Raw genomic sequence first — 25,228 nt, 5'->3', positions numbered from 1 at the left:
TTCTTCTGCAGGAGCGCGCATGCACACATACCACACACACACACACACACACACACACACACACACACACAATTCAGTCTTTGATGTGGGGCCGCATTGGACAAATGACATGAAAACAACCAAAGGGTGTCTCTGCATTGCAGATGGATTCCTGGCCAATGGGACGACATGGTAAGTACCAAGAGGAAATGGGAGTCAGGACTAAGGGATGTGGAAGGGAAGGTCCAGGCAGGGAGGCCCAGGACACAGGTAGCAGTGATGCAGTGTCCCCCCTCCCCCCACCTGCCCAGAGCCGAGGATGTCTGTGTGAGTTCCCAGGAGGCAGGACACGGGGGTCTCTGGGTGTCAGGAGCTGCTCAGGCTGTCACAACGAAACACTGCAGTCTGCGTGGCTTCTGCAACAGACATTTATTTCCTCCCAGGTCTGGAGGCTGCAAGTCCGAGGTGAAGGTGCCAGCAGGTGGTTGGTTCCTGGTGCCGCCTTCCCTCTTTGCTGCAGGCTGCCTCCTCCCTGCGTCTTCCCGCAGCCTTTTCTCTGTGTGCGCCCGGGTGGGGGTGGGGCGGAGAGAGAGCGATGGAAGGAGAGAGGAGGGGGGAGGGGGGAGGGAGAGAGGGGAAGAGATATCGCTGGTGTCTCTCTTCTATTTTTTTTTTTTCCTTCTTATTTAATTTATGAGGATGACACTTGTTAGCAAAATCCTACAGGTTTCAGGCGCACAGTTCTGCAACACATCATCTGCACCCTGCCCTGTGTGCCTGGCAGCCCAAGCCAAGACTCCCTCCATCACCATTTATTTCCCCCCCCCCCCCTCCAGCTTCCTCCCCCTCCTCACCCTGGGTCTCCTCTTCAGACCCTCACCAAATTAGGGCCCCATCCTGAGGATCTCTGGTAACCTTAGAGACCGCCTTACTGTCCCCATCTCCAAATACAACCTCCGGGAGGGCTAGAGCCTGGACATTTGAACTGGAGGCACACAGGTCAGCCCACGAGCCTCAGGCTGGATGGGAGATCTCAGCTGCAGGAGCCTGCCTCCCAGGCTCTCGAGGCCCGGAGGCCCGGCGGAGGATCCGCTGTGCCACGTGAATCCTGTCTCTCCTCTCAGTGTCAACGTCAGGTAACAGGCAGCTGAGAGCTGCGGGCTGGCAGAGAGGCCAGGGGTTGTGTTGGGGTGGCGTGGCGAGGGCTTAGCAGGCCTCCCGAGAGGTCTGCTTTCCCACGAGGAGCTGGTGAACTCGCCGGGAGAGTCAGAGGACAAGCAGCTGGGGAGCAGGAGCCATCACTCCCACCGCAGGTGCGGGGGATGGGGAGGTGGAGGCTGGTGCTCAGCCCCGGGAGCTGGGCCTCAGGCCCACAGCAGGCGGCAGGGGCCAGCAGGGAGCACGCAGGTCTGACCTCCTGCAGGCCGCAGCCCCCTGCCCAGCTGCCTCTGGAAGGAAGGAAGGGAGAAGCCCCAGGGAACGGACCTTTGTCCAAAGGAGGCCGTTTTACACCAGCAGAAACCCCTTCCTTGAAGTCGGCAGTTTGCCTCCCAGCTGTATGCAGCCCTGCTACCGAGGGGCAGGCCTGGGCATGTCTGAGCCGCAGTGAGTACGCTTGGGTTCTTCTACACTCGTATTTGTCGGGCACGTCTGTCCTAGACGGAGCGGGCTGAGCATTGCTCTGACTTCGGCATGCATTGTTTTAAAACTGAGAAGGAGAATGGGCTGCAGCAAACCCGAGACCGAGGTGTTCGGCTTCTTGTGCCTGGCAGTGGAATGAGCTTCCCTGAGGGTGGTGGGGCTGCCTGTGCATGGCCCGAGCCTCTGTCTCCCCACCCCCCGGGCTGGCACACACCCTGGGAGGCCTCAGGAGCCGCTTCGGCCTCAGGTCCCAGAGGAGTTTCAAACAGCCTCCTTCCTTCCCCTCTCAGGAGGATGGCCTGGGGGAGACGGGGAGGCAGGTGCCCTGGGCCCGAGGCTTGACCCACAAGCTGGGGACATGGGCTTGTGGGGGGCCATGGCAGGCGTTCCCTGTGGACTTCCTGCCCCTGGGACCAGGTTCAGACAAGTTGGTGGAGCTGGAAAGAGGGCGATGTGGGATATTGTGGAGCAGATTCTGCCTTTCTGTGTCAGTAAATGAAGATCAGATGCTCTGGAAGACCTCACAGGTGATTCTAATGTCTGTGCAGCCCTTCTCTCTCTCCCCCCCCGCCAACCCCATCTAAAATGCCGTGATGGGGAAAGGCAGATTTAGGACGTGCTCTGAACCACAGCTGAGCTTTCCTGCGTGTGCCCCGCTGGTACCCGCCCTGCTGGTACCCGGGCCTCTGTGACGGCACAGATTCCAGAGGGCTGACGCCTGTGCCGGGACACAAGGCTGTTGACGTGTGTGTGGATGGTGCTGGTCAGAATGGTGCTGTGGATGGCCTGCTGAGCCAGAAGGGTGGGGGGGGGGGGGTGGGGGGAGGGGGAGGGAGGGTGGGAAAGCAGGGCAGCCCAGATCTGAGTGGCTCAGAGAGCAAGGAGCCACACGTGAGGGTCCAGTGTTGACAGGTGGTCCCGCTTACGGGGTGCGATCTGGCGGCTCTTCGCCTTCACGGCGGAGCAGGGGAGGCTGAGCCTGTGCAGGGGAAGCTGGCCTTCAGAGTTGGAGCTTTGATCTTTCCTGGGGCTGCTGATCTGTGGGGGGGTCCTCTCCCGGGACCCTGGGCTGCACACCCCCAGGCAGCCCGGCGACGGGGGGTGGGGGGACGGGGGCGGGTATCCTGCAGGTGCTGGGCCGCTGGGGTTTTGGGACGCTGCTTTGTGTTTTTCCGCCCAATTATATCTGTGTGCCAGGCGCGTCCAGCCGTGTTCGTGAATGACAAGTACTCATTTGTGCTTCTTTGCGCTTCCAGGGTGGCGCTCAGTAAACACACAGGCTGTCCCCGCTGCTTTGTATAGTCAGCGGGGTTCGAGGCCTTTGCCCATCTGGGGGCCCGTGTGAGTGTTCTGAGCACGTTTGAGGCGGGCCAGGCTCTGGGGTAGGTGAGGTGCATATTTTCCACTCCCGGCGGGTTATCAGGAGCATCTGTACTGACTCTCATGGAATCTGCCAGAGGCTAAACTTGGAGAAATCGCTGACCCCACCCCCATTCCGCTTCTCCCACAGAATGGGGCCCTCTCGTCGAGGGTCAGCTCGCTGCGAGGGGCTCCGAGCAAAAGGCTGTGCGTCTTCTGGTCCTGAGTGGGTGGTTTGGAGCGAGGGGCGGGGAGGCTGGGAGAAGGAGAGTGCTGAGCGCTGAGTCAGAGGGGCAGGCATCTTCAGGCCCCTCCCTTTCCCCCCCGGGAGGCAGAGGGGCCTGAAGGAAACCTCTGTCTGGCCTCAGAGAAGGAGACCTAGAGTTGAAACCGGTTTGGCTTAGTGGATAGAGCCTCAGCCTGCGGACTGAAAGGTCCCAGGTTTGATTCCGGTCAAGGGCATGTGCCTTGGTTGTGGGCACATCCCCAGTAGGAGGTGTGTAGGAGGCAGCTTATCGAGGCAGCAGATTGATGTTTCTAACTCTCTATCCCTTTCCCTTCCTCTCTGTAAAAATTCAATAATATATATATATATATATATATATTTTTTTTTTTTTAAAGGAGATCTAGGAATGGAAGTGATGGACAGGAGCCAGGGGTCCTGAGCCCTGTGCCCCAGGCCTGGCGTGGGAAGGGCGGCCCCCACCCCCGGGCGGTGTGTGCCAGGGGAAGCCTTTGTGAGCGCCCCCCTCCGTCAGGCCTGAGACACCGCACTGGAGCCCATGACACATGGTTGTCGCCCCTTCCAGACCCGAAGTAGGGTTCCCAATACTTAAGTTGGTTTGAATGGGCTTTTCTGTCACTTGAGCAAAAAAAAACCGCTCATGTGTTTCTTTCCGCCATCTTGCCTTTTTTCCTTTTTATTTCCCGTGTCTACCATGTTCAGTCCCTGTCGGCCATCAAGTCCCCCGTCGGGGACGGGTCCAGGGCCTCTGTCTCCCCCCGCCCTGCACCTGCGCCTCTGCCTGCAAACATTATGCAGGCACCCAGTGTTCCAGCTCTGCCACGTGAGGAGTGTTGCTGGGGCAGAAACCAGAGGTGGTTTCCATGGAAACATTGTCGTTCTCACCTACTCATGTGATTTAAAAAAAAAAAGAAAGAAAGATGTTTTTATTGATTTCAGGGAGGAAGGGAGAGGGAGAGAGAGGTAGCAACATCAAGAGCGAGAGAGCCCATTGGTTGCCTCCTGCACGCCCCACACTGACTCAGCGCTCAGCGCTCCCCCCCAGCCTTCCCCCCTCGCTCCAGCCACCCACTCAGGACCAAAGACGCCACTGCCTTTTGTCTGGGGTCCTCGCAGCGAGCTGACCCCCATGGCGCTCAGGTGGCCCTGACTCGTGACTGCAACTCAGGCGTGCTCTCTGACTGGGAGTCGAACCCTGACCTCCTGGCCCAGAGGTTGAGGCTCAACCACAGAGCTACGCCAGCTGCACCTACTCATGTGATTTTTAACAAAAACATTACTATGTGTAATAATTTAAACCATAAAAAATAATAAAAAGCATTTTATTGACTATAGAGTGGAACGGAGAGATAGAAACACCAATGATGAGAGAGAGTCACCGATCGGCTGCCTCCTGCAATGCCCCTCAATAGGGATCAAGCCCACAACCTGGGTGTGTGCCCTGACCCAGAACCGAATCCTTGACCTCCTGGTTCAAAAGCCAGTGCTCAACCATCGAGCCACACTGGCTGGGCTATTCATGTGATTTTAATCTTCCCCCAACCCAACCTCCTTCCTCCCCACTTATTTGCCCCCCTCACTGCCTTTAGGAACCCCAAATCCAACCCCACAAGGACTTCTAACGCCCGTGACACCACCTGCCATCACCTTTCAACCCTTCTGCCTACATCCTCACCCCCTCCTCACCTGGCTAAGACTTCTTGGTCCCTCATTAACCGCTTCCTTGCTTAACTCCTTGTTCCTCTGTCTTGATTTCTGTTCGCAAACTGGCCTTCTGAACCCACCCGCTTCTCGGAGTAAATTATTAAATGGAATCAGAGCTGCCAGTCTGTGCTACTGACACTTTGTTTCCCAGCTTCTCCTACGACCAAGTTCATTGGCACGTTACCTACCTTGGAAGTTATTGGGTGCGTTGTAGGATTTTGCTCTTTAGTGGGATTCCATTTCTGCCCGCTGGGATACCTGTGCCAGGTGGGTTCTGCTGTGGTAACAAACCCCCAGAGTCTGTGCCTAAACAAAGAGTTTTCTCCCTCATAACACAGTGCCTTCAATATTTTTTTTTTGGGGGGGTGGCTTTTGAGGGAGAGAGACCTCTGTTAATTTTAGTCTTGGTGCGGGTGGGGGCACCGTCTTGAATGCCACTGGCCGTGAAGCTAAAGGGAAAAGCGGGCTCCAGAAGGTCTCAAACAGATCACTTCTAGTCGCTAGTCATCCAGCACTAGTCAGATCAGCCTGCTCAGCCTCAGGGAGCCAGGAAGTGCAGTCCTACTGTGTGTCTGAAAGGAGGAAGTCTGATCCCTGCTGCACTTGAGTGAGGACCACAAAAGGTGGATTGCTAGCCAGCCTCATCCTGCATCTGGAGAGGCACATGGAATTTACAAATTTTTCCTGAAATCATATGCGTAGTAAGTCATATCCTTGAACCCATGCTCAAGAATACTTGCTTTAAAAAATTTTTAGGTATAATTAGCACACACTATGTTAGTTTCAGGGGTGCACCATGATTTGATTTTTCAGAATACTTGCTGTTAACCACTACTCAGCACCTCTTCCGAAGCTGTCAGCAATTATAGTTTTCTGTTCTTGTCGTGTAACTTAATTGTATTGTAATGTGCTTAATGTGACCTAATTTTTTTAATTTATGGAGACGCGATGGTCCTGTGCCTGATCAATTTTTGTAAATGTTCCATGCGTGCTTGAGAGAATGAATATGTTCTCCCTTATTGCTGCGTGCAGAATGCACCATTATGTGCATTAGCTCAAGCTTATCTGTGGTGTTCCCTTTTATTTTGCTGGTTGTTTGCTTGAACTGTCAGGAATTGAGGGAGTTTTGGAGCTCTTTCACTGTGACAGCAATCTCTAAGGCTTAGAGTGCATTCCGTAGATAAATCTATACACAAGAAGCAGAGAGTAATTCCAAGGAGCTTAAAGCTGGGAGGGATGCGGCATTGTGAGATGAAAAAAAAAGAAAAGAAAAGTGTATGCTGTATATGAAAATTCTAGAAAAGAGCAATTGAATCCAGTGACAGAAAGCAGATCAGCGGTTGCTAGGAAACAGGAGTAGACAGGAAGTGACTAGGATGGAGGCCACGGGGACTTTTTTTTTTTTTTTTTTACTGTTTTTATTGATTTCAGAGATGAAGGGAAAGGGAGAGATAGGAACATGAATGAGAATCATTGCTCTCCTGCCTCCTGCACACCCTACTGGGATTGAGCTCACAACCCCGGCATGTGCCCTGACAGGGAATTGAACTATGACCTCCTGGTTCCTGGGTCGACCCTCAACCACTAAGCTAATACTGGCCAGGCAAGAGGACTTTTTGTAATGATTCAAGCATTTTGGAGTGATGGTTACATAGGTATATAACAAATGTTTATAAAACATTTATTGAAATGTTATTGTACTTAAGCCATACATCAATAAAGTTGAATATTAAAAATAAACAAGTCCCTTGTCAAAACCGGTTTGGCTCGGTGGATAGAGCGTCAGTCAGCCTGCGGACTGAAGGGTCCTGGGTTCGTTTCCGGTCAAGAGCATATACGTTGGCTGCGGGCACATCCCCAGTGAGGGGTGTGCAGGAGACAGCTGATCGATGTTTCTCTCTCATCGATGTTTCTAACTCTTTAGCCCTCTCCCTTCCTTCTGTAAAACATTCAATAAAATATATATATTTTAAAAATAAAATAAATAGGTCCCACATGGCCGAACCAGCCACTTCTTGGGGGCATGGGTCGACGCTCAACCACTGCCATGGCGCCACACTGGCTGGGCAATAAAAATGTTAAATTTTATTTATTTATCTTTTTAGAGAGAGAGGGATAGAGAGAAATATTGATGAGAAACATCATCCATCGGCTGCCTCCTGCAGGCCCCCTACTGGGGAATGAGCCCACAACCTGAGCTTGTGCCCTGACCGGGAATCAAACCTCTTGGTTCATGGATCGGTGCTAAACTGTTAAGAGAGTGGGAATTTTTGAGCATGCTTCCTCCTAGTCCTCTTGGCCATAAATCCCAACTGCGACTAACAAGATAGCCTCCCAGGATAATTATCGTCCGTTTTCTTGAGAAGGGAATGCAGTCACTCCCACTGTCCACTTTCCTAACAGGATGCAGTTACTCCCCTGGGCGCCAGGACCCTGTAAATTCTGTTACTTAAGAAAAACTGCTTTGTTTTAGACGGTTTGCTCTGCAAAAACAGGATGCAGTGAATGGGTTTAAATACCGCCGGACACAGAGGGTCGGGGCTGCTCTCTGGGCTGTGTGGAGAGATAGCCGTCAGCTGGCTCCCTAAATTTTATTGGGGTCTGGACTCCAGTGGTCGTTCACTCCACAAACTGCTCTGCTGGCTGGGCAAAACGTTGTTTTAAAAAATAATAAACAGGTCCCAAACCAAAGGTTAACAAAAAACAATAATAATAGTTACAAATTCAACAAAACGTTTTTAAGCATTAAACAATTGTCCCGAGCAGATGTTATAGGCCCGTGGTCGGCAAACTGCGGCTCAGAAGCCACAAATATGGCTCTTTGGCCCCTTCAGTGTGGCTCTTTAACAAAATACCACGGCCTGGGTGAGTCTATTTTGAAGAAGTGGCGTTAGAAGAAGTTTAAGTTTAAAAAATGTGCCTTTCCAAAGAAATTTCAATCGTTGTCCTGTTGATATTTGGCTCTGTTGACTAAGGAGTTTGCTGATCACTGTTTTAGGGAATGTGAAAACAGGGTATCAGGATTTTTTATTCACACACACACACACACACACACACACACACCTACATAATACGTCCTGACTTTCCTTTTTCCAGGATGAGGGCCGTGAATTTTCTGAAAGGCATGTTTGATATGACAAAAATGATTATTTTTGCAAAGACATCAGGGTAGCTGACTCCAAACTTTTTTTATTTTTTAAATATGTTTCTTAATTGATTTTTTAGAGAGGAAGGGAGAGGGATAGAGAATTATAAACATCCATCAGCTGCCTCCTGCACACCTCCCATTGGGAATGTGCCCGCAACCAAGGTATATGGCCTTGACCGGAATCGAACCTGGGACCTTTCAGTCCACAGGCTGATGCTCTCTCCGCTGAGCAAAACCGTTAGGGCCTTCACCCGCAAAGAACACGCCTTTTGTGGCTCTGACAATCTGTTACCATCTCCAGAGACGTGGTTTGCGTTTAGAGCCCTGACTGGAAATACGCACTTACTCACCTAAGTGCCCAGTCAACTGCACTTCGAGGTGTGCTGGGAACCTGAGAAAAACTTCAACAAGTACCATCTTTTTTTTTTTTTTTTTTTTTTTTTTTTTTTTTTTTTAATATATTTTATTGATTTTTTTTTTTACCCCCTCCCTCCCTCCCACACATCCCCTCCCTCCCCAGAGTTTTGTGTCCATTGGTTGCACTTATATGCATGTATACAAGTCCTTCGGTTGATCTATTATCTCCCCCAGATCTTCCTCCCGTCCCCACTGTAACTTGACAGTCTACTTGTTGATATACTGTCTCTATATCTATCTTATGGTTCACCAGTTTATAATGTTCTTTATTATCCACAAATGAGTGAGGTCATGTGGTGTTTCTCTTTCATTGATTGGCTTATTTCACTCAGCATGATGTTCTCCAATTCCATCCAGGATGCTGCAAATGATGAGAAATCCTTCTTTTTTATGGCAGCATAGTATTCCATTGTGTAGATGTACCATAGTTTTTGGATCCAATCATCTGCTGACGGACACTTAGGCTGTTTCCAAATTCTGGCTATTGTAGATTGTGCTGCTATGAACATAGGGGTGCATATATCCTTTCTGATTGGTGTTTCAAGTTTCTTGGGATATATTCCTAGAAGTGGGATTACTGGGTCAAATGGGAGTTCCATTTTCAGTTTTTTGAGGAAACTCCACACTGTTCTCCACAGTGGTTGCACCAGTCTACATTCCCACCAGCAGTGCGCGAGGGTTCCTTTTTCTCCGCAACCTCGCCAACACTTGTCGTTTGTTGATTTGTTGATGTTGGCCATTCTGACAGGTGTGAGATGGTACCGCATTGTTGTTTTGATTTGCATCTCTCGGATAATTAGTGACTTTGAGCATGTTTTCATGTGCTTTTTGGCCTTCCTTCTGTCTTCTTTTGAAAATATTCTATTTAGGTCCATTGCCCATTTTTTAATTGGATCATTCATCTTCCTTTTATTTAGTTGTATAAGCTGTTTGTAGATGTTGGAGATTAAACCTTTATCAGTGGTAACATTTGCAAATATGTTCTCCCACACAGTGGGCTTAACAAGTACCATCTTTTATGTAAAGGAGGAGATAAGGTTTTCTAAGTTTATTTTCGGGGGGAAACAAACACAAAACCCAAAAATCCCCAACAAAACAAAACTTTATAAAGGCACTCAAATCCCCCCCCCCCACCCCCCCCCCCGCAAAAAAAAAAAAATCCCAAAATAAGGATCTATAGTGTTTATCACAGGTGATCAAGACTTTAAATGTGGAAACGTTAACAATGTTTGTTCATTATATAATACATTCAACTGAGGAACATGCGAACGGAGAGACATCTTGTTTTTAAAATGTACTGGGTCCGGCCTGGCCAGTGTGGTTCAGTGGTTGAGCATCAACCTAAGCACCAGGAGATCACAGTCCAGTTCCAGGTCAGGGTACATGCCCGGGTTGCAGACTCGGTCCCCAGTGGGCAATGGGGGAGGTGCAGGAGGCAGCCAATTGAAGTCTCTCTCACTGATGTTTCTCTCCTTCTCTCAGTGAAAACGTATTTGTAAAAACTTACTTGGTTTGTGTATAGAATACAACTCCCTTTCCCCTCCCTGAATGTTTACTTTGTAGCCTTGAGTTGCTTTTACTCTTCATAGCTTATTTCCAATTGCTTCTATCCGTCCACACCTCAAATCTATTATTTCCACTCCAGATTCATCATTTTCCCTCTTAGTCGCCGTCTCCTCCATTTTCATCCAAGTTCCGGTTTACTGGATTTTCTTTTTTTAAACAGGCAGGTTATGTACTTCACATTTCCAACCATTCCTAAGGGCCTGCAGTCCAGAGTCACACAATATGAAAAGATGGAGGTCCCTTTTCCAACTTCGTTCCTCACATATTAAGAAAGGTCATCAGCCGAAACCGGTTTGGCTCAGTGGATAGAGCGTCGGCCTGCGGACTGAAGGGTCCCAGGTTCGATTCCGGTCAAGGGCATGTGCCTTGATTGTGGGCACATCTCCAGTGGGGGGTGTGCAGGAGGCAGCTGATCGATGATTCTCTCTCATCTATGTTTCTAACTCTCTATCCCTCTCTCTTCCTCTCTATAAAGAATCAATAAAATATATTTAAAAAAAGAAAGAAAAAAAGAAAGGTCATCAAAGCCTCTCTCCTCCCCTCTAGCCCCTTACTTGAATCTAACAGGCATTGCCTATTAAAAATAAATGAAGTTCTGGTTTGGAGGAAACATGTATGAAATGGCCCTTCCTGAGCTGGGTGATAGTGCCGTGGGCGTCTGGCACCTGCCCCGTGGAGCACACCTAAGCCTGCAGGAACTGTGTGAGCACACTTACTCTGAGTGGGGTAGCAGGGCCTCCATCCCAGGAAAAGCAGAACTCTTTCCATATTAATTAATCCGCATCTTAGATTGCAAGGTTTGTGTCTCTGAAGAACATCTGCGCTTTCTAATGTAGAGAGGAAGGTGATGGTCACCTTTCTTACTTCTTAGATGGGCAGAGCAGAGAGGTAACGCTTCTCTACAATCAATTCCCTCAGCATTCGGTCATTGATGGACTGCCCGCCTTCCTGTGCCCAGCAGGGGGTGCAGAGTGAACAGTCTGCACAGAGTCCTTGCCCTCAGAGTGGCGATCTGCCGCAGCTGATTCCAGTTAACCCTGACTGTACCCAGAATGCCGATGTGGGAGTAAATGTGTAAAATAAAGAGTCAATGCAGAGATGCACATAGTAAACAACTTAGTGAATTTATTTGGAAAGTAGGAAATCAGCATGACTTTAACATTTAGAATATGAACAAACTAGAAAAAGTCCAGCTACAGAAAAGGCAGAGTGCTGACGGTGGCTTCGTGGCCATACAGTGCAAACCAGCCAAACCCAAGTTTCTCTCATGCAAATAAGCATTAAGGGAGAGGAGAAAGTCTCCAGAACAGGCCACACAAACAGTCTAAAAATTTACATAGGAAACTGTACATAAATGAAAAAATAAATTAGACAATTTACAAAAAATGTCTCATAGGTTACAATAGGCTATAACTTAGTTATGAATACAATTCGTAGCACATCATACATTTTTACAGCAGATTCAGTGTTAGGATTCCATGACAAAGCTTACACGTGACAAGAACAACTCAAGAGAATAAGGCAACTTAAACTGACATGGCTTGTATAAGTAAAGTTAACACACAAACTTAAATCTGTGCATGATTTGGTCAGTAACTGGTCAGAATTAAGACAAATGCCATTGAACTTCAGTTAGAGTAAAAAAAAAAAAAAAACACAAAAAAACTGCACACACACAATGTATAAAAAAATCATAAAACCATCTTACCATGACTTGCATCTAATTCCATTCATTATATTTGGACAAGGAGCCTACAGAATTACCTGCTGTTTCTGAATGTTGTAAACTAAAAAGGGTACCTTATAAAAAAACCCCGGCAGATTTCAAAATGGCTTCACACCTGCGACAACCAGTGACTGCAGGCATGACAGCCGAGATACAGGGGCGGGTCGCAGGCTCCAGTGACCTCAAACGGCCCGCAGCATCTGCTCATGCTTTACAATGCTGTAAAGCCGATGTGCCCTTTGATAGCTACGGAACTGCAAGCACTGCAATGTGTGAAAGATGTAAGAAATAGCAAAAAAGGGAAAAAGAGCACTATTTTAGAATTGAAATTTAGCTGCGTATTTATATAATTCAAAATCTTGATTTCGACCTTCATTTATGTCTTTGAAAAACATATTCCGCATTAATTCTCTTAAACACAAGATTAGTGGCAGCTGTGGCAAACAAACTGAAAATGTTTAAGAAAACAAAAACACAAAAAACTTTGATTACAATAAGGGCCAGAATGTAAATAAAGTTATAATAATGCCCATATAATTTTGAAGTTAACACAACAAAAATTCCAGATATATTTACTGATTGAAGTATACACACACACACACACGAATATATCTATGTATCCCTTCATATTAGTTTAAGGTATATCTACTTGCTCATTATAGACAGTAACATAACATGGTAAGAAATAACTAATACCATCCTTTTGGTTGGGTGAGAGTTCAAGTCCAGTACCTATCGACATATACACACAAAATACATCCCAAGACATGAGGCCAGTCTGAACTGACTGGGTCAGTCACTGCAGGCGCTGCCAAAGGAGGCATAACCTGCCTTTTCCAGAAACTTGATGACAACTGATGGCCTCACTGTGACAAACCGATGTCCTCGTTTCACAAATAAAGGAAACGACGTTTAAAGACGTTAGACCAGTGACTGGTGCTATTTCTAATACGAAACCAAACTGTGACCCCACGTCCGCTGACCACACAAGACTGAGGACCCGAACAACGGGCACTGCTGAAGACATCGGAGCTTTCTGAAAGTGGAAGTGACTCAAAAGCTGTGACGAGTTACTTTTCACAACACAGGTTTAAAAACAGGCAATGAAGACACTTTAAAGGAAGAAAATTCTTTCTTGGGCCTGCCGGTTACCAGACTCAGTACGGAAAAGACGTGGTAGCACAACGCATACCATTTTGTGAGCTTATCTGATGAAGAGACAAAGTTGGCTGAATTCCTCCGGTGTGAGAACACACAGGAAGATAAACCAACTTACTGGGAAATAGGACATCACTGACATGTCATGGCAAATCATCTTAAACAGGTCAGGTATTATTACAAAAGGCAACATGTTTCTATTCTTTTGTTTAAACATACCATGAAGCGGTAAGTTAAATGGAAAATAATGCACATTCTTTTTCTGGTGATTATTCTTTCAGTCTTTTTCTAAACTACATTCTCAAATGCGATAGGTTAAAAAGCATTTAAGTGCTCAACCAGAAAAAAAAAATGATACACTAAAAAAAATATGAAAAAAATTCTACAATATATAATACAGATTGGTTACAGAGGACATTTAGAAGCTATTGCTTTGCTAAGCTTTCCATCCAAGAACTCGGCCTTAAAAATCCAGGCGATCCGGCCGGTGTGGCCCAGTGGTTGAGCATCAACCTATGAACCAGGAGGTCACAGTTCAACTCCCGGCAGGAATGTGCCTGGGTTGCAGGCTCAATCCCCAGTCGGGGACGTGCAGGAGACAGCCCATCAATGATTCTTGCTTATCACTGATGCTTCTTTCTCTCCCTCTCTGAAATCAATAAAAACATATTAAAAAAAGAAAGAAATCAAGATGAGACTAAGAGTGATGTACTACTCTTAGAAGGCAAAAGTACCGCTGGACACAGAGGAAAAACTTTCCTCTGAGCTGCATCCTTTCGCTTACAGAAATGAAACTTTCAGAAACCAGAACTGATAACACAGCAATCACATTTGCACACAAAGGCAAAAAACTCAGGAACCTTTGCAGCTTAATATTTGGCAAATATTCTGAACTTCCTAAAGGCCTGTCAATTACCATGTATTTTATTGGCAACAGCATTGACTTTTCCTATACCGAGTTCACGTATTTAAATAAAGTAGCTGAACAAGGAACTGCCAGTGTTGACAGGCAGGCAAGTCTACCAACACTGTGTCTCGGGAAGCTGGGGTATGGAACTGAAAGCCATTATTTCTAAAATTCTCTAGTTAAAAGGCAATCTTTTTTGGGGGGCGAGGCAAGTTCTAGACCTTGTGTTCTTTACTAAATCTCAAAATAAGTCGATAGTACTCCTGCACTTGAAAATGTTATCGTTTTTAAAAATGAAAATTAAATCTGAAAACTAAAAATTCTCTTATGTGTACACGACTCAACAAAGAATAGGGCCTCTCTTTAATCCTTTAAAATTGGCTTCTCAAAATTAAATTAGATAAGATGGGGGGACATTTAAGTCACTGGAATCATCAGATTTGCTTCAGTGTAAGAAATACACACTTTGGAGAGTGCTGAGGGCAGTCAGAATGTGTCCTGGGCACTTTATCAGTAACACAGAGCCACTACGATGGATAGGATGCAATGTAAGGTATTTTTGGAATGGTCAGAAATACAGCTTGTCTGTATAAAATAAATTACCCAAATGAGCTACTTCCTATCCTTTGTTTTTAAAAATTAAAATCCCATATTTCTCCCTCTCAAACATTCTTTTAAAAGCCAAATTTTAAGAGCTAGCTTTAAAACTACATTAATACAGTAGCCACTACCCGAATGTGGCTACTGAGAATTGGAAACCTGGTGTTAAAATACAAACTGGTTTTGAATACCCAATGTAAAAGACCAAAACGTAAAATATCTAAGTGACTTTGATTAGATGTTGAAATGATAGCATGTCAGATATAAACTGAAATATATAATGAAAATGAATTTCACCTGTTTCTTTTTACTTTAAAAGTGCCTACTGGGAAATGTAAAATTTCATGTGCCTCACATTTTATTTCTATTAATGCTGTTTGAGAACACAAAACGTTGAGGCATTATATTGAGTGGGATTATAACCAAATCTGTGGACCATTGTATTCTCACATAGAATTCTTTGAGGTCATAATACAAAAGTAGAATCTTGGCAGCCTTCATCACAATTCTGTATTCTTATTATTCCAATAATTCTAGATTACACAGGAGAAAAGTCATGTGCAGAGTGGTGAGATGGCACTCCCCTTTACATATGTGTTAGTAAGTACCTGCAGTTCTTGAGGACAGATAGTAGGAATCATAGTTCTAAATTAAACAAAATATTGATCAAACTAACTTATAGAGACTTTGATCATTCCATTTCTTTCTACCTAAGCCTATGGCTGCTAATGTACCATTTGCCACAGAAATATAATTTGAATTTAGGGTCTTTTAAAATATTCAGAATTAAAACTTTTTGTACCAACGCTCAAATCACAAACTTTTAAAATAAATTAAATTAAATAGGCGGCTTTTGGCTGAAACATCGCGTCATTACAATGAAAACATGAAAGAAGAAATGTTTGGCCACAGGTTTTCAAAATGTCTACTGATGACATGAATCCAAAGGTCTCAATATTCAAAATTCTGCAAGATTATGTTGACATATTTTCTCTACATATTCCCTATTACTCCCATGTTAATGTCTTTAAATAAGAGAAAACCGAATTGTAAGTATTTGAGCACAGATTCTGAAAACTGGAAGCACCTCTTGATAGTCTAGTGAAAACTGTTCTCCATGGAGCAAAACTGTGTTCTGTGGAAACATCGCGATACTTCTCCATAATGTAAACAGCTGTAAGTTCTTCATTGCACATCCAGACGTACTGGTAACTTAAGGAGGTGACTAGTTTCCCCAAGCCTCTCTACTTCATAGGAACCATGAGCAATAGTCTCTAACAAATGTTACTGCCAAAGTAAAAATCTGAGAAGGTTTACAGCATTATAAAAATGATTCAAAACAGAGAACAAATTCTAAGGCAAAGGGATTTACAGTAAATTTAGGGATTATAATTCTTTTATTACCAGGATGTACAAAACACTGATCCTTTTATGATTCTGCAGTACGGCCTCTGAATTCCAGTTTCAAAAAAACTCTGACTTCTATAACATCAATTTAGAATAAATGTGATTTTGTTGCTGTTCATAATAGAATTAAGTCTTTAGCTCTGATGGTTCAGATCTAATTAGACAGAAAGGACTGGGTCTGGGCCTGAGATAAATGTGGTACAGAAAGAACTCCCCAACGCATGCAAACCATACTTCATTAGAATAGTCTTTGGGACCTCATCATAGGACTTTCAAATAAATAATTAAGCTTCCAATTATAAAATATTCACTATTGTAAATTATAGAAAGTGCTATGTCACCAAATATGTGCATTTTCTAGGATTCATTTAAAATTCAGGCTAATATTTCAATTCAATTATGGCATTTAAAAAAGGTTGTACTTCTTTTAAAAAGATACTTCTGGGCAAAGATTACATAAACATGCTTTTTTTGGGGGGTTATGTTAGAAAAACAACAATGAATAATTAGTATTGCCTTGACATTTCTAAAATCACATAAAAATCATTATCTTTGATTGCCATTTCAATTAATTTTGATACAGGGTATGTTACTGTCTGCTTACTAATACCCAAAACATAGAACAGACTTGTAACAAATATTCAGAATTAATTGTTTTTATGAGCTAAACATTTCTGAGCCTTTTAAGATTTGTTTGAGCATACAGTACTGCAATGTTGGCTACATAAAATAAATAGAAAATCTTTTTGAGAGAAAGCTCAGTAATCAGAGGCTGTACTGCATTAAAGGATTTAACACTGGCTATATACAAAAGGGAAAGCATTTCAATTAGAAATACTTCACCTGCTACGGAGTTCTTGCTGTTACTATGGCAACATTTAGCAGCTTACCATTTTGACATTTAAAAAGCAACAGGAATAGTGCTAGTCTTTTATCCTGCGTTTCCAGTGACAAATAATGCAGCAATTATGCCTCTGGTTTTCAGTTCCTCTTGGATGACATTTATTATCAGAGATAAACCTGAAGCTTTAGCTGAAATTTGGCAGCCCGAGAAGTGCACCGACTGCTCCAAAGTATCCCTGTATAATTTAGAACAATCATTAATGTAGTGCAGCTCTTAAATGAGCATACAGTATTAACCACTGTTAAGAACACCTTTACATTTATCGATTTAAGAACATCTATTCAGTAATCTACCAATTTGATTTGTCAGCTATCAAAGTATTTTAAACTGTATTCTCACTATATACACCCTTTAAATACCTATTTTTCAAGTGTGGTTTTAAAAAATGTCTTCTTATTGATTTCACAGAGAGGAAGAGAAAGGGAGAAAGAAACATCAATCATGAGAGAAACATTGGTCCACTGCCTCCCACACGCCCCCTACTGGGGATCAGGCCTGCAAATCAAACAGTAACCTGGTTCATGGGTTGATGGTCAACCACTGAGCCACACTAGCAAAGCAAAGTGTGGCTTTTAGACACTAAAATTTCTAGGGCTATTATTGCAAATTCTGTGCCCCTCCCCCTTTCCTCAGTTAACTTCCCTCGGCTAAGCCTGCCCCTCTCAGTGATTCCACCCCGCACAGAGCAACTCAGCATTTCCCATTCTGATCTCTGCAGTGAGAGCAGTGACAATGAAATATGCACGCTTTTAAGGAAACACTCTGCTCTTGTGTTATTAAAACTCTTGTAGCCGCCGACTGACCAGAAACAAAATAATTTGAGGTAAATTTACTTAATCTGAAACATTACGTAAACTGATATGCTTAGGTCAAAATTTAGCTGGCTGTAGTGAACAAATATGAAAAGAATAATAAGCTCCAAAATGTTAACAGTGGTTACCTCTGGCAGTGAGGGTGAGGTTGTGGTGGGAAGATTAAAGAGAATTTTCATTGCTGAATTATATAGTTTTGTATTGTTCACTTGTTACCTCCGGGGAGAAAGAAAGACCCACTAAGTGTACAAGCGGCCCCATATTTAAGGAGCTGATACTGCTCTCTCAGAACTGTGAAGTCTCAACTTACTGGGGTGCCTGCCAGGTTACAGTAACCCCAACCCCCCCCCCCCCCCCCCATTCAAACTGAAGTGAGGAATCAATATACAATTTAGGTCAGTCATAGTTTTGTAGCCTAAAGAAGCCTGCATATAAAAGCCTGCTATTAAAACTCACAAACGCGTTTTTGCTGTCATACCTCATGCTCTAGAAACAATGCTTTCAGTTGTCCTTTCGACCAGTAATCCAGTGCATATGCCAGAAGTTTCATCGAGAGTGTATTGACTCGTAAAAAGTTTCCCACAAAGACAACTCTGTTTATTTTCTAGAGGAAAAGAACAAAGAAGATGACGTCAAGAAAGAATTATAAATAGGTTTCACAATATCTCTACTTAAAAATGTAAATAACTACCATTTATTAGTTCCTGCTACATTCCTGGTATATACCTCAATATCCTGTATGTTTAAAAAAAATGACTTTTGGGCATGACTACACATTTGTCCAAACCCATGGAACGTACAGCCAGCGTGAACCCCAGTGTAGACTATGGACTTTGGGACGATGGTGTGTCCGTGTAGGTTCATGGGCTGTGATGAGTGAGTCAGAGCTGCTGGATGGACGCTGGGAGGTGGTGCAGGCTTGGGGTCAGCGGATTACGTAGGAGAACTCTCTGTACTTTCCACTCGTTTTAGCTGTGAACCTACAGCTGCTCTAAAAAATAAAGTCTATTTTAAAAAAGAAAGTTCTGGAAAAGATGCTACTTAAATGATTATAGATGAGATCTGCTTGTGAAAATGGCCAAGAAATAGTCCATTTAAATATGGCAATTTGGAGAAATGCTGTTGTTGAGATTAAGAGAGGTCAACCAAGGAAGAGTATTTTAAATGTGTTTAGGATTAAAAGAAGCTGTAAACCTGGCCAGGATGTTGTAAGGTATGCTCAGCAATGACACGCAACCTATGGACTCTATACAGAGCTGGAGAGCAGCACTGCCTGCGTATGGCATGCACCCCGACCCTAGGCTTCCAGCCTAACCCACCAGGTCATTCTGCTAAGATCCCACTCACGGATTTGGTTCCTTAGGTAGGTGTAGGGCTAGGAGACCTTCGATGGAGGAATTGGTGTTCTCCAGAATATGTACGTCCAGGAATCCTATTTCTACTCTCTCACTGATACACTGACTTTTTGGGTATACATGTTTGAATACCGAATTTGCCAGTGTAAACTCTAGCCAGAATTATTAAGACAATCGGCCAGTGAAAATCCAGACATAGGGCTAGAAAAAAAAGGTCTGAAAGGTGGAAGAGCCCCCAAACTGAGGTTAAAATGCCTACTAGTGACTTCCCTCAACCAACTTAATTACCCTATTAAAAAAAACTAAAGAAATAAAATTCTGGATTTAAATAATTCAGAGGATTAATTTGGGGTTTGGCACAGCTGTTTTCTCTGTTGGAGCCTCCCCCCCGCCCCCCACCAACATATCCACGTTTGATTCTTTTGCTTCCTTCAAATCTTTGTAAATGTCACATTTTCAATAAAGCCTCCTTCAAAGATCCAATTACACAGCAATCTGTCCATCCAATTACACAGCAATCTGTCCTCTGCCAGGCTCTGGTCTATTCTCAAATTCTCTTTGTCCTGTTTGATTTTCTCATTTTGAAAAACAGCATTTGTCACCTAACACAAACTAAATATTTATTTACTGTATCATTAGAATAGATGTAAGCTCCACCACGTCAGCACTGCTTCCTTCACTAATATATCCTAAGTGCCTAGAATAATGCCATGCACACGGCTATCTGTACATATTTATCCCATGAATAAGTGACTGAATAAAGGGCTCCTTCACAAAGCAAAGTCTCCATTCAGTTAAAAGTACTTGATATTTACAAAAATTAAATGGAGCCCAGCCAGTTTGGCTCAATGGTTGAGCATGACCCACACACCAAGAGGTTGCTGGTTTGATTCTGGGTCAGGGCTCCTGCCTGGGTTTTGAGCTTGATCCCCGGTAGCGGTTGTGAGGGAGGCAGCAGATGTATGTTTCTCTCTATACCTCTCCTTTCCTCTCTCTCTGAAAAAAAAAAAAAATCGATTAAGAAACATAAAGTTAAATGGACAAATATATCTACCACATGAAGAAAGAATTGTATATGTAGTCGCCTTCAAACAAAAAGAACCCAAATATGAGCTAAGTGTAGCTAGCAGTAAATGCTTTCTGTAAGTATCCGGAGAATGAGTCTCAATGCCTTCATAGCCCTGTACAATGCTGCTTGATCCATATGCAACAAGGCAGCACTGTAAAGAAGCCGAGGGCAGTAAGAAAACTTCCAAGCACCTCACCAACCAAATGCAACATTAACAGGAAAAAGACAACACAAACACACATGCAAACACACTGCCTTTCTCTCTTCCATCTTGAAGAGATTTAGGTCACGCACAGCCATGCCCTGCCTACTGACATTTTAGGAACACATATGATGACGGTCCCAAAGGATTATAATGGAGCTGAAAATTTCTATTGCCTGGTGATGTCATGGCCATGTCACAGCCGTCCTGATGTTAAAGCACAACATGTTACTCAAATGTGTGTGATGCTGGTGTAAGTAAACCTACGGCACTGCCAGTCGTATAAAAGTACAGAACAATTCTGTACCGTGTATGACTTAACAATGATCAGGTCTGTTACTGGCTTATATCCTATTCTATACTATACTACAAACTTTTACTGTAATTCTAGAGTGTTCTCTTTCCAAAAAGAAGGCAGTTTGCTATAAAACAGTACGCCATTTTACAGCAGCAGCCGCTGCCTCATAGATTCACGGGTCTCGTGGTCGCATCATGTGCTTGATTTAATCCCATGTTGTTTGGTACAAGCATCATGCTTTCAGGCTTGTCGCCTCGGAGCAATAGCTCTGCCATACAGCCTCCGTGTGCGTGGGCTGTGCCCTCTACATCTGGGCTTGTGACAAATGTGCTCTATTATGTTCACACAATAATGAAATCGCTCGATGACGCATTTCTCAGAATGTACCTGCCATTAAGCAGTACGTGACTGTATTTCCAAGGTGAAATGTATTATAATTATCTATTTGTGCTATTTCTGATTCGAATTACCTGCTATGTTCTTAAAGGTCATGTAACAACTGAGCATATAACATACATAATGAGTCTTGGGTGTTAGCATCCATCCATAATGCGTCTTGGGGTTTAATGGATTAGGTCTCTATCCTATAGGTCTCTGTAAGAACATGAAGAAGCCCTGCTATCCTATATAATAAAGAGCTAATATGCAAATGGTCATCACACCCTCACCCTGTAATGGCTCAGACATTCAGCACTGGGGGGAGAGGAATGGGGACCAGCCAGGCTGCGGCCTGGGAGAGGGACAAGCTGCCCACCCTGTGGTCCCGGGTGCTGGTGGTTGGCTCAGGCGAAGCCAGCCAGAGAGAGGGAAGCCCGGGTCAAGGGTGCCTGCAACTGGCCGGAGGGTATTCAGGGTCTTGGGTGTGGGGTGAGGCAGAGGCAGTGAGGGGCGATCAAATAGCCAGGCAGGCAGGCAAGCAGTTAGGAGCCAGTGGTCCTGGATTGTAAGAGGCAGTTGGAGCCAAGGCCGGTTTGGCTTAGTGGATGGAGCGTTGGCCTGCGGACTGAAAGGTCCCAGGTTCAATTCCAGTCAAGGGCATGTACCTTGGTTGCAGGCACATCCCCAGTGGGGAGTGTGCAGGAGGCAGCTGGTTGATGTTTCTCTATCATCGATGTTTCTAACTATCTCTCTCCCTTCTTCTCTGTGGAAAATCAATAAAACATATTTAAAAAAAGGCAGTTGGACATCCCTTGAGGGGTCCCGGATTGGAGAGGGTGCAGGTCAGGCTGAGGGATGCCCCCTGCACCCCCATGCACATAAAACTCCAATTCACATTTAGCATGTACATAAAACTCCAATTCACATTTTTCATATAATTAAAATGTTTTTACCTCATTAACAGCACACATTCGTGCCACAGAACCAATGTTATTGGTGATAGTAACTAAAGTAGCTCTTGCTAGATCTTCTTTACTAACAGATTCTCGCTTCTCCTTATAAATCATGTTGCCAAAACTGCAGAGAAATGAAAAAACAAAATTAAACCTGCTAATAAAAAGCAACATTTCGTACATACGGGGAAGTTATCCTAAAGATAAATCTACACATATACAGGGTTATTCTTTGATTCACTGAACTGAACATACCAAAATAATGGGAACCCAAACATCACCAAACAATGAAATAGCATGAAACTGTTAACAAGGAAGAAAGAAGGGAAGGGAATAGAGGAAGGAGAGGGATGGGAGGGAGAGAAAGAAAGGGAGGCAGAGAAAGACTATAGTGTGTGTGTGTGTGTGTGTGTGTGTATATATATATATATATATATATATGCTGCCAGAGTATATGTATCCCCTGGTCTGGTTCAGTGGTTGAGCATCAGCAGCCCACAGACTGAAGGGTCCTGGGTTCAATTCCTGTCAAGGACATGTATCTCAATTACAGGCTCGATACCTGGCCCTGTGTGTCTCTCATATTGAACTATCTCTCATATTTCTGGCTCTATCCCGCCCTTCCATTCTTTCTAAAAATCAATGAAAAAATATCCTTGGGTGAGGCTTAACAACAATAACAACAAAATCGTGAATAACAAATCCATGTCTCCTTCTATCTCTCTTCCCCTTCATCTCTCTCTCTCAAATTAGTAAAATAAACCAATCATTTAAAAAAATGTTAAAAAGTATATATGTATGCTAGTTAATGGTATATAAATGTTACCTTCTAACTAAGGGGAGGATAAGTATATGTATTTGTATTTACAAAAGATTTAAAATGGAAATGCCATAGATCCAGCAATTCTACCTCTGGGTATTTATCTGAAGAAATCCAGAATGCTAATTTGAAAAGACATAATCACAGAAAGAATACCCAAGGATTAATAAAAATGGACTCCTATAGGGTGCACTCAGGAAGACGTCTAAGATCTAATTCTGAAACAACATGAGCCTTCAAAATTTGGAATCTAAACTGAGTAAGAAGCCCCCTTACAACTTCCTGATATACTTAACGCTTTCTAAAAACTAAATAAGCAACTTTGTTTTTCAATTTTCAATTACAGTTAACATGCAATATTGTATTAGTTTCAGGTGTACAACTTAAGTGACTAGACATTTATATAACTTAGGAAATGATCACTCTATAAGTCTAGTACCCATCTGACACCCATACATAGTCATTACATTTTTAAAAAAAATATATATTTTATTGATTTTTTACAGAGAGGAAGAGAAAGGGATAGAGAGTTAAAAAATATATATTTTATTGATTTTTTACAGAGAGGAAGAGAAAGGGATAGAGAGTTAGAAACATCAATGAGAGAGAATCATTGATCAGCTGCCTCTTGCGCACCCCCCACTGGGGATGTGCCCGCAACCAAGGTACATGCCCTTGACCAGAATCGAACCTGGGACCCTTCAGTCCGCAGACTGACGCTCTATCCACTGAGCCAAACCGATTTCGGCAGTCATTACATTTTTATTGAATACTAGAGGCCCGGTGCATGAAATTCGTACATGGTGTGTGTGTATGTGTGTGTGTCCCTCCGCCCAGCCTGCACCCTAACCAATCTAGGACATCCCTCTCACAATCCAAGACTGCTGGCTCCCAACTGCTCGCTGCCTGCCTTCCTGATTGCCCCTAACCGCTTCTGCCTGCCAGCCTGATTGATGCCTAACTACTCCCCTGCCAGCCTATTTCCCCCTAACTGCCCTTCCCTGCAGGCCTGGTTACCCCTAACTGCCCTCCCCTGCAGGCCTGGGTCCCCCCCAACTGTTTTTCCCTGCAGGCCTGGTTGCCCCCAACTTCCCTCCTCTGCCTGCCTGGTTACCCCTAATTGCCCTCCCCTGCTGGCCATCTTGTGTCCACATGGGGACAGTCATCTTTGACCACATGGGGGCAACCATCTTGTGTTGGAGTGACAGTCAATTTTCATATTATTATTATTTTTTATTAGGTAGGATTAGATAGGCTAGAAGCCTGGTGCACAGGTGGGGGCCAGCTGGTTTGTGCTGAAGGATGTCCTGGATCAGGATGGGGGTTCCCTTGGGGCGTGGGATGGCCTGAGTGAGGGGCCTGTGGTGGTTGGCAGGCTGGCCACGCCCCCCTAGTGATCCAAGCAGAGGCCCTGGTATCTGGGATTTATTTATCTTCTATAATTGAAACTTTGTAGTCTTAAGCGGAGGCCAAGGCAGGCCAGGACAGGAGAAAGCTTGGCTTCCTCCATTGCCGGAGAAACCCAAGCCTCCTGCTCTCTCCATGGCCGCAGCCATCTTGGTTGGGTTAATTTGCATACTTCTTATTGGCTGGTAGGTATGGCAGAGGGATGATCAATTTGCATATTACTCTTTTATTAGATAGGACTAGAGGCCCGGTACACGAAATTTGTGTGTGAGCATGTGTGTGTGAGTCCAGCCTGCACCCGCTCCAACCTGGGGTCCCTCCTAATTTCCCTCCCCTGCTGGCCTGATCGCCCACAACTGCCATCACCTGCCAGCCATCTTGTGTTCACACAGGGGCAGCCATCTTTGACTACATGGGGGAGGCCATCTTGTGTGTTGAAGTGGTCAACTTGCATCTTACTCTTTTATTAGATAGGGCTAGTGCCCCAGTGCATGAAATTCGTGCAAGAGTAGGCCTTCCCCTGGCTGCTGGCACTGGCTTCCCTCTGGCACCTGGGACCCGGGCTTCCCTCACAGCCCTGGCTTCATCTGGAAGGATGTACAGTCTAATTAGCATATTACGCTTTTATTATTACAGACATTCCCTATGCTGTACTTGACATCCCTGTGACTATTTTATTCACCCATCTCCACAATCCTCTTCCATCTGACAACCGTCAATTTGTTCTCTGTAGCTGTAAGTTTAAACATTTGTTTTTTAGATTCCACATGTTAATAGTTGTGAAATCATGTTATAGTTGTCTTTCTCTATCTGACTTACTTCACTTAGCATAATACCCTCTAGATCCACCCATGTTGTGGCAAATGGAAAGACTTCATTCATTTTTATGGCTGAGTAATATTCCATTGTATCATAAGTTCTTTATCCACTTGTCTATCAATGAATACTTAGATTGTTTCCATAACTTGGCTACTATTATTAACACTGCAATGAAAATAGGGGTGCATATGCCTTTTCAAATTAATGTTTTGTATTTCTTCAGATAAATACCCGGAAGTAGGATTGTCAGAACTTGCAGCGGTTTATCTTTAAATCTTTTTTTTTTTTTTTAATAAATCTTTATTGTTCAGATTATTACAATTGTTTCTCCTCCCCCCACCCCCCATAGCTTCCC

At 44.4% G+C, this 25,228-nt stretch overlaps 1 protein-coding gene across 1 annotated transcript in view; it reads right to left on the bottom strand.

The window, feature by feature from the left end:
• Positions 1–11,163: 11,163 nt before the first annotated feature.
• PANK3 (pantothenate kinase 3) overlaps positions 11,164–25,228 on the bottom strand; it is a 32,519-nt gene continuing 18,454 nt past the window's right edge. Inside the window, exons 5-7 of the mRNA XM_084884020.1 lie at positions 21,828–21,951; positions 18,051–18,176; positions 11,164–16,935 (exon numbers count right to left, since the gene is read on the bottom strand). Of these exons, the coding sequence (XP_084740146.1) occupies positions 16,885–16,935; positions 18,051–18,176; positions 21,828–21,951 (301 nt within the window). The 3' untranslated portion in view covers positions 11,164–16,884. The remainder of the gene's footprint in view (positions 16,936–18,050; positions 18,177–21,827; positions 21,952–25,228) is intronic.

Source organism: Pipistrellus hanaki (genome assembly GCF_964339955.1).
Source record: "Pipistrellus hanaki genome assembly, chromosome: 5".
Lineage (NCBI taxonomy): Eukaryota > Metazoa > Chordata > Mammalia > Chiroptera > Vespertilionidae > Pipistrellus > Pipistrellus hanaki.
This window is presented reverse-complemented; position numbering and strand designations above follow the sequence as displayed.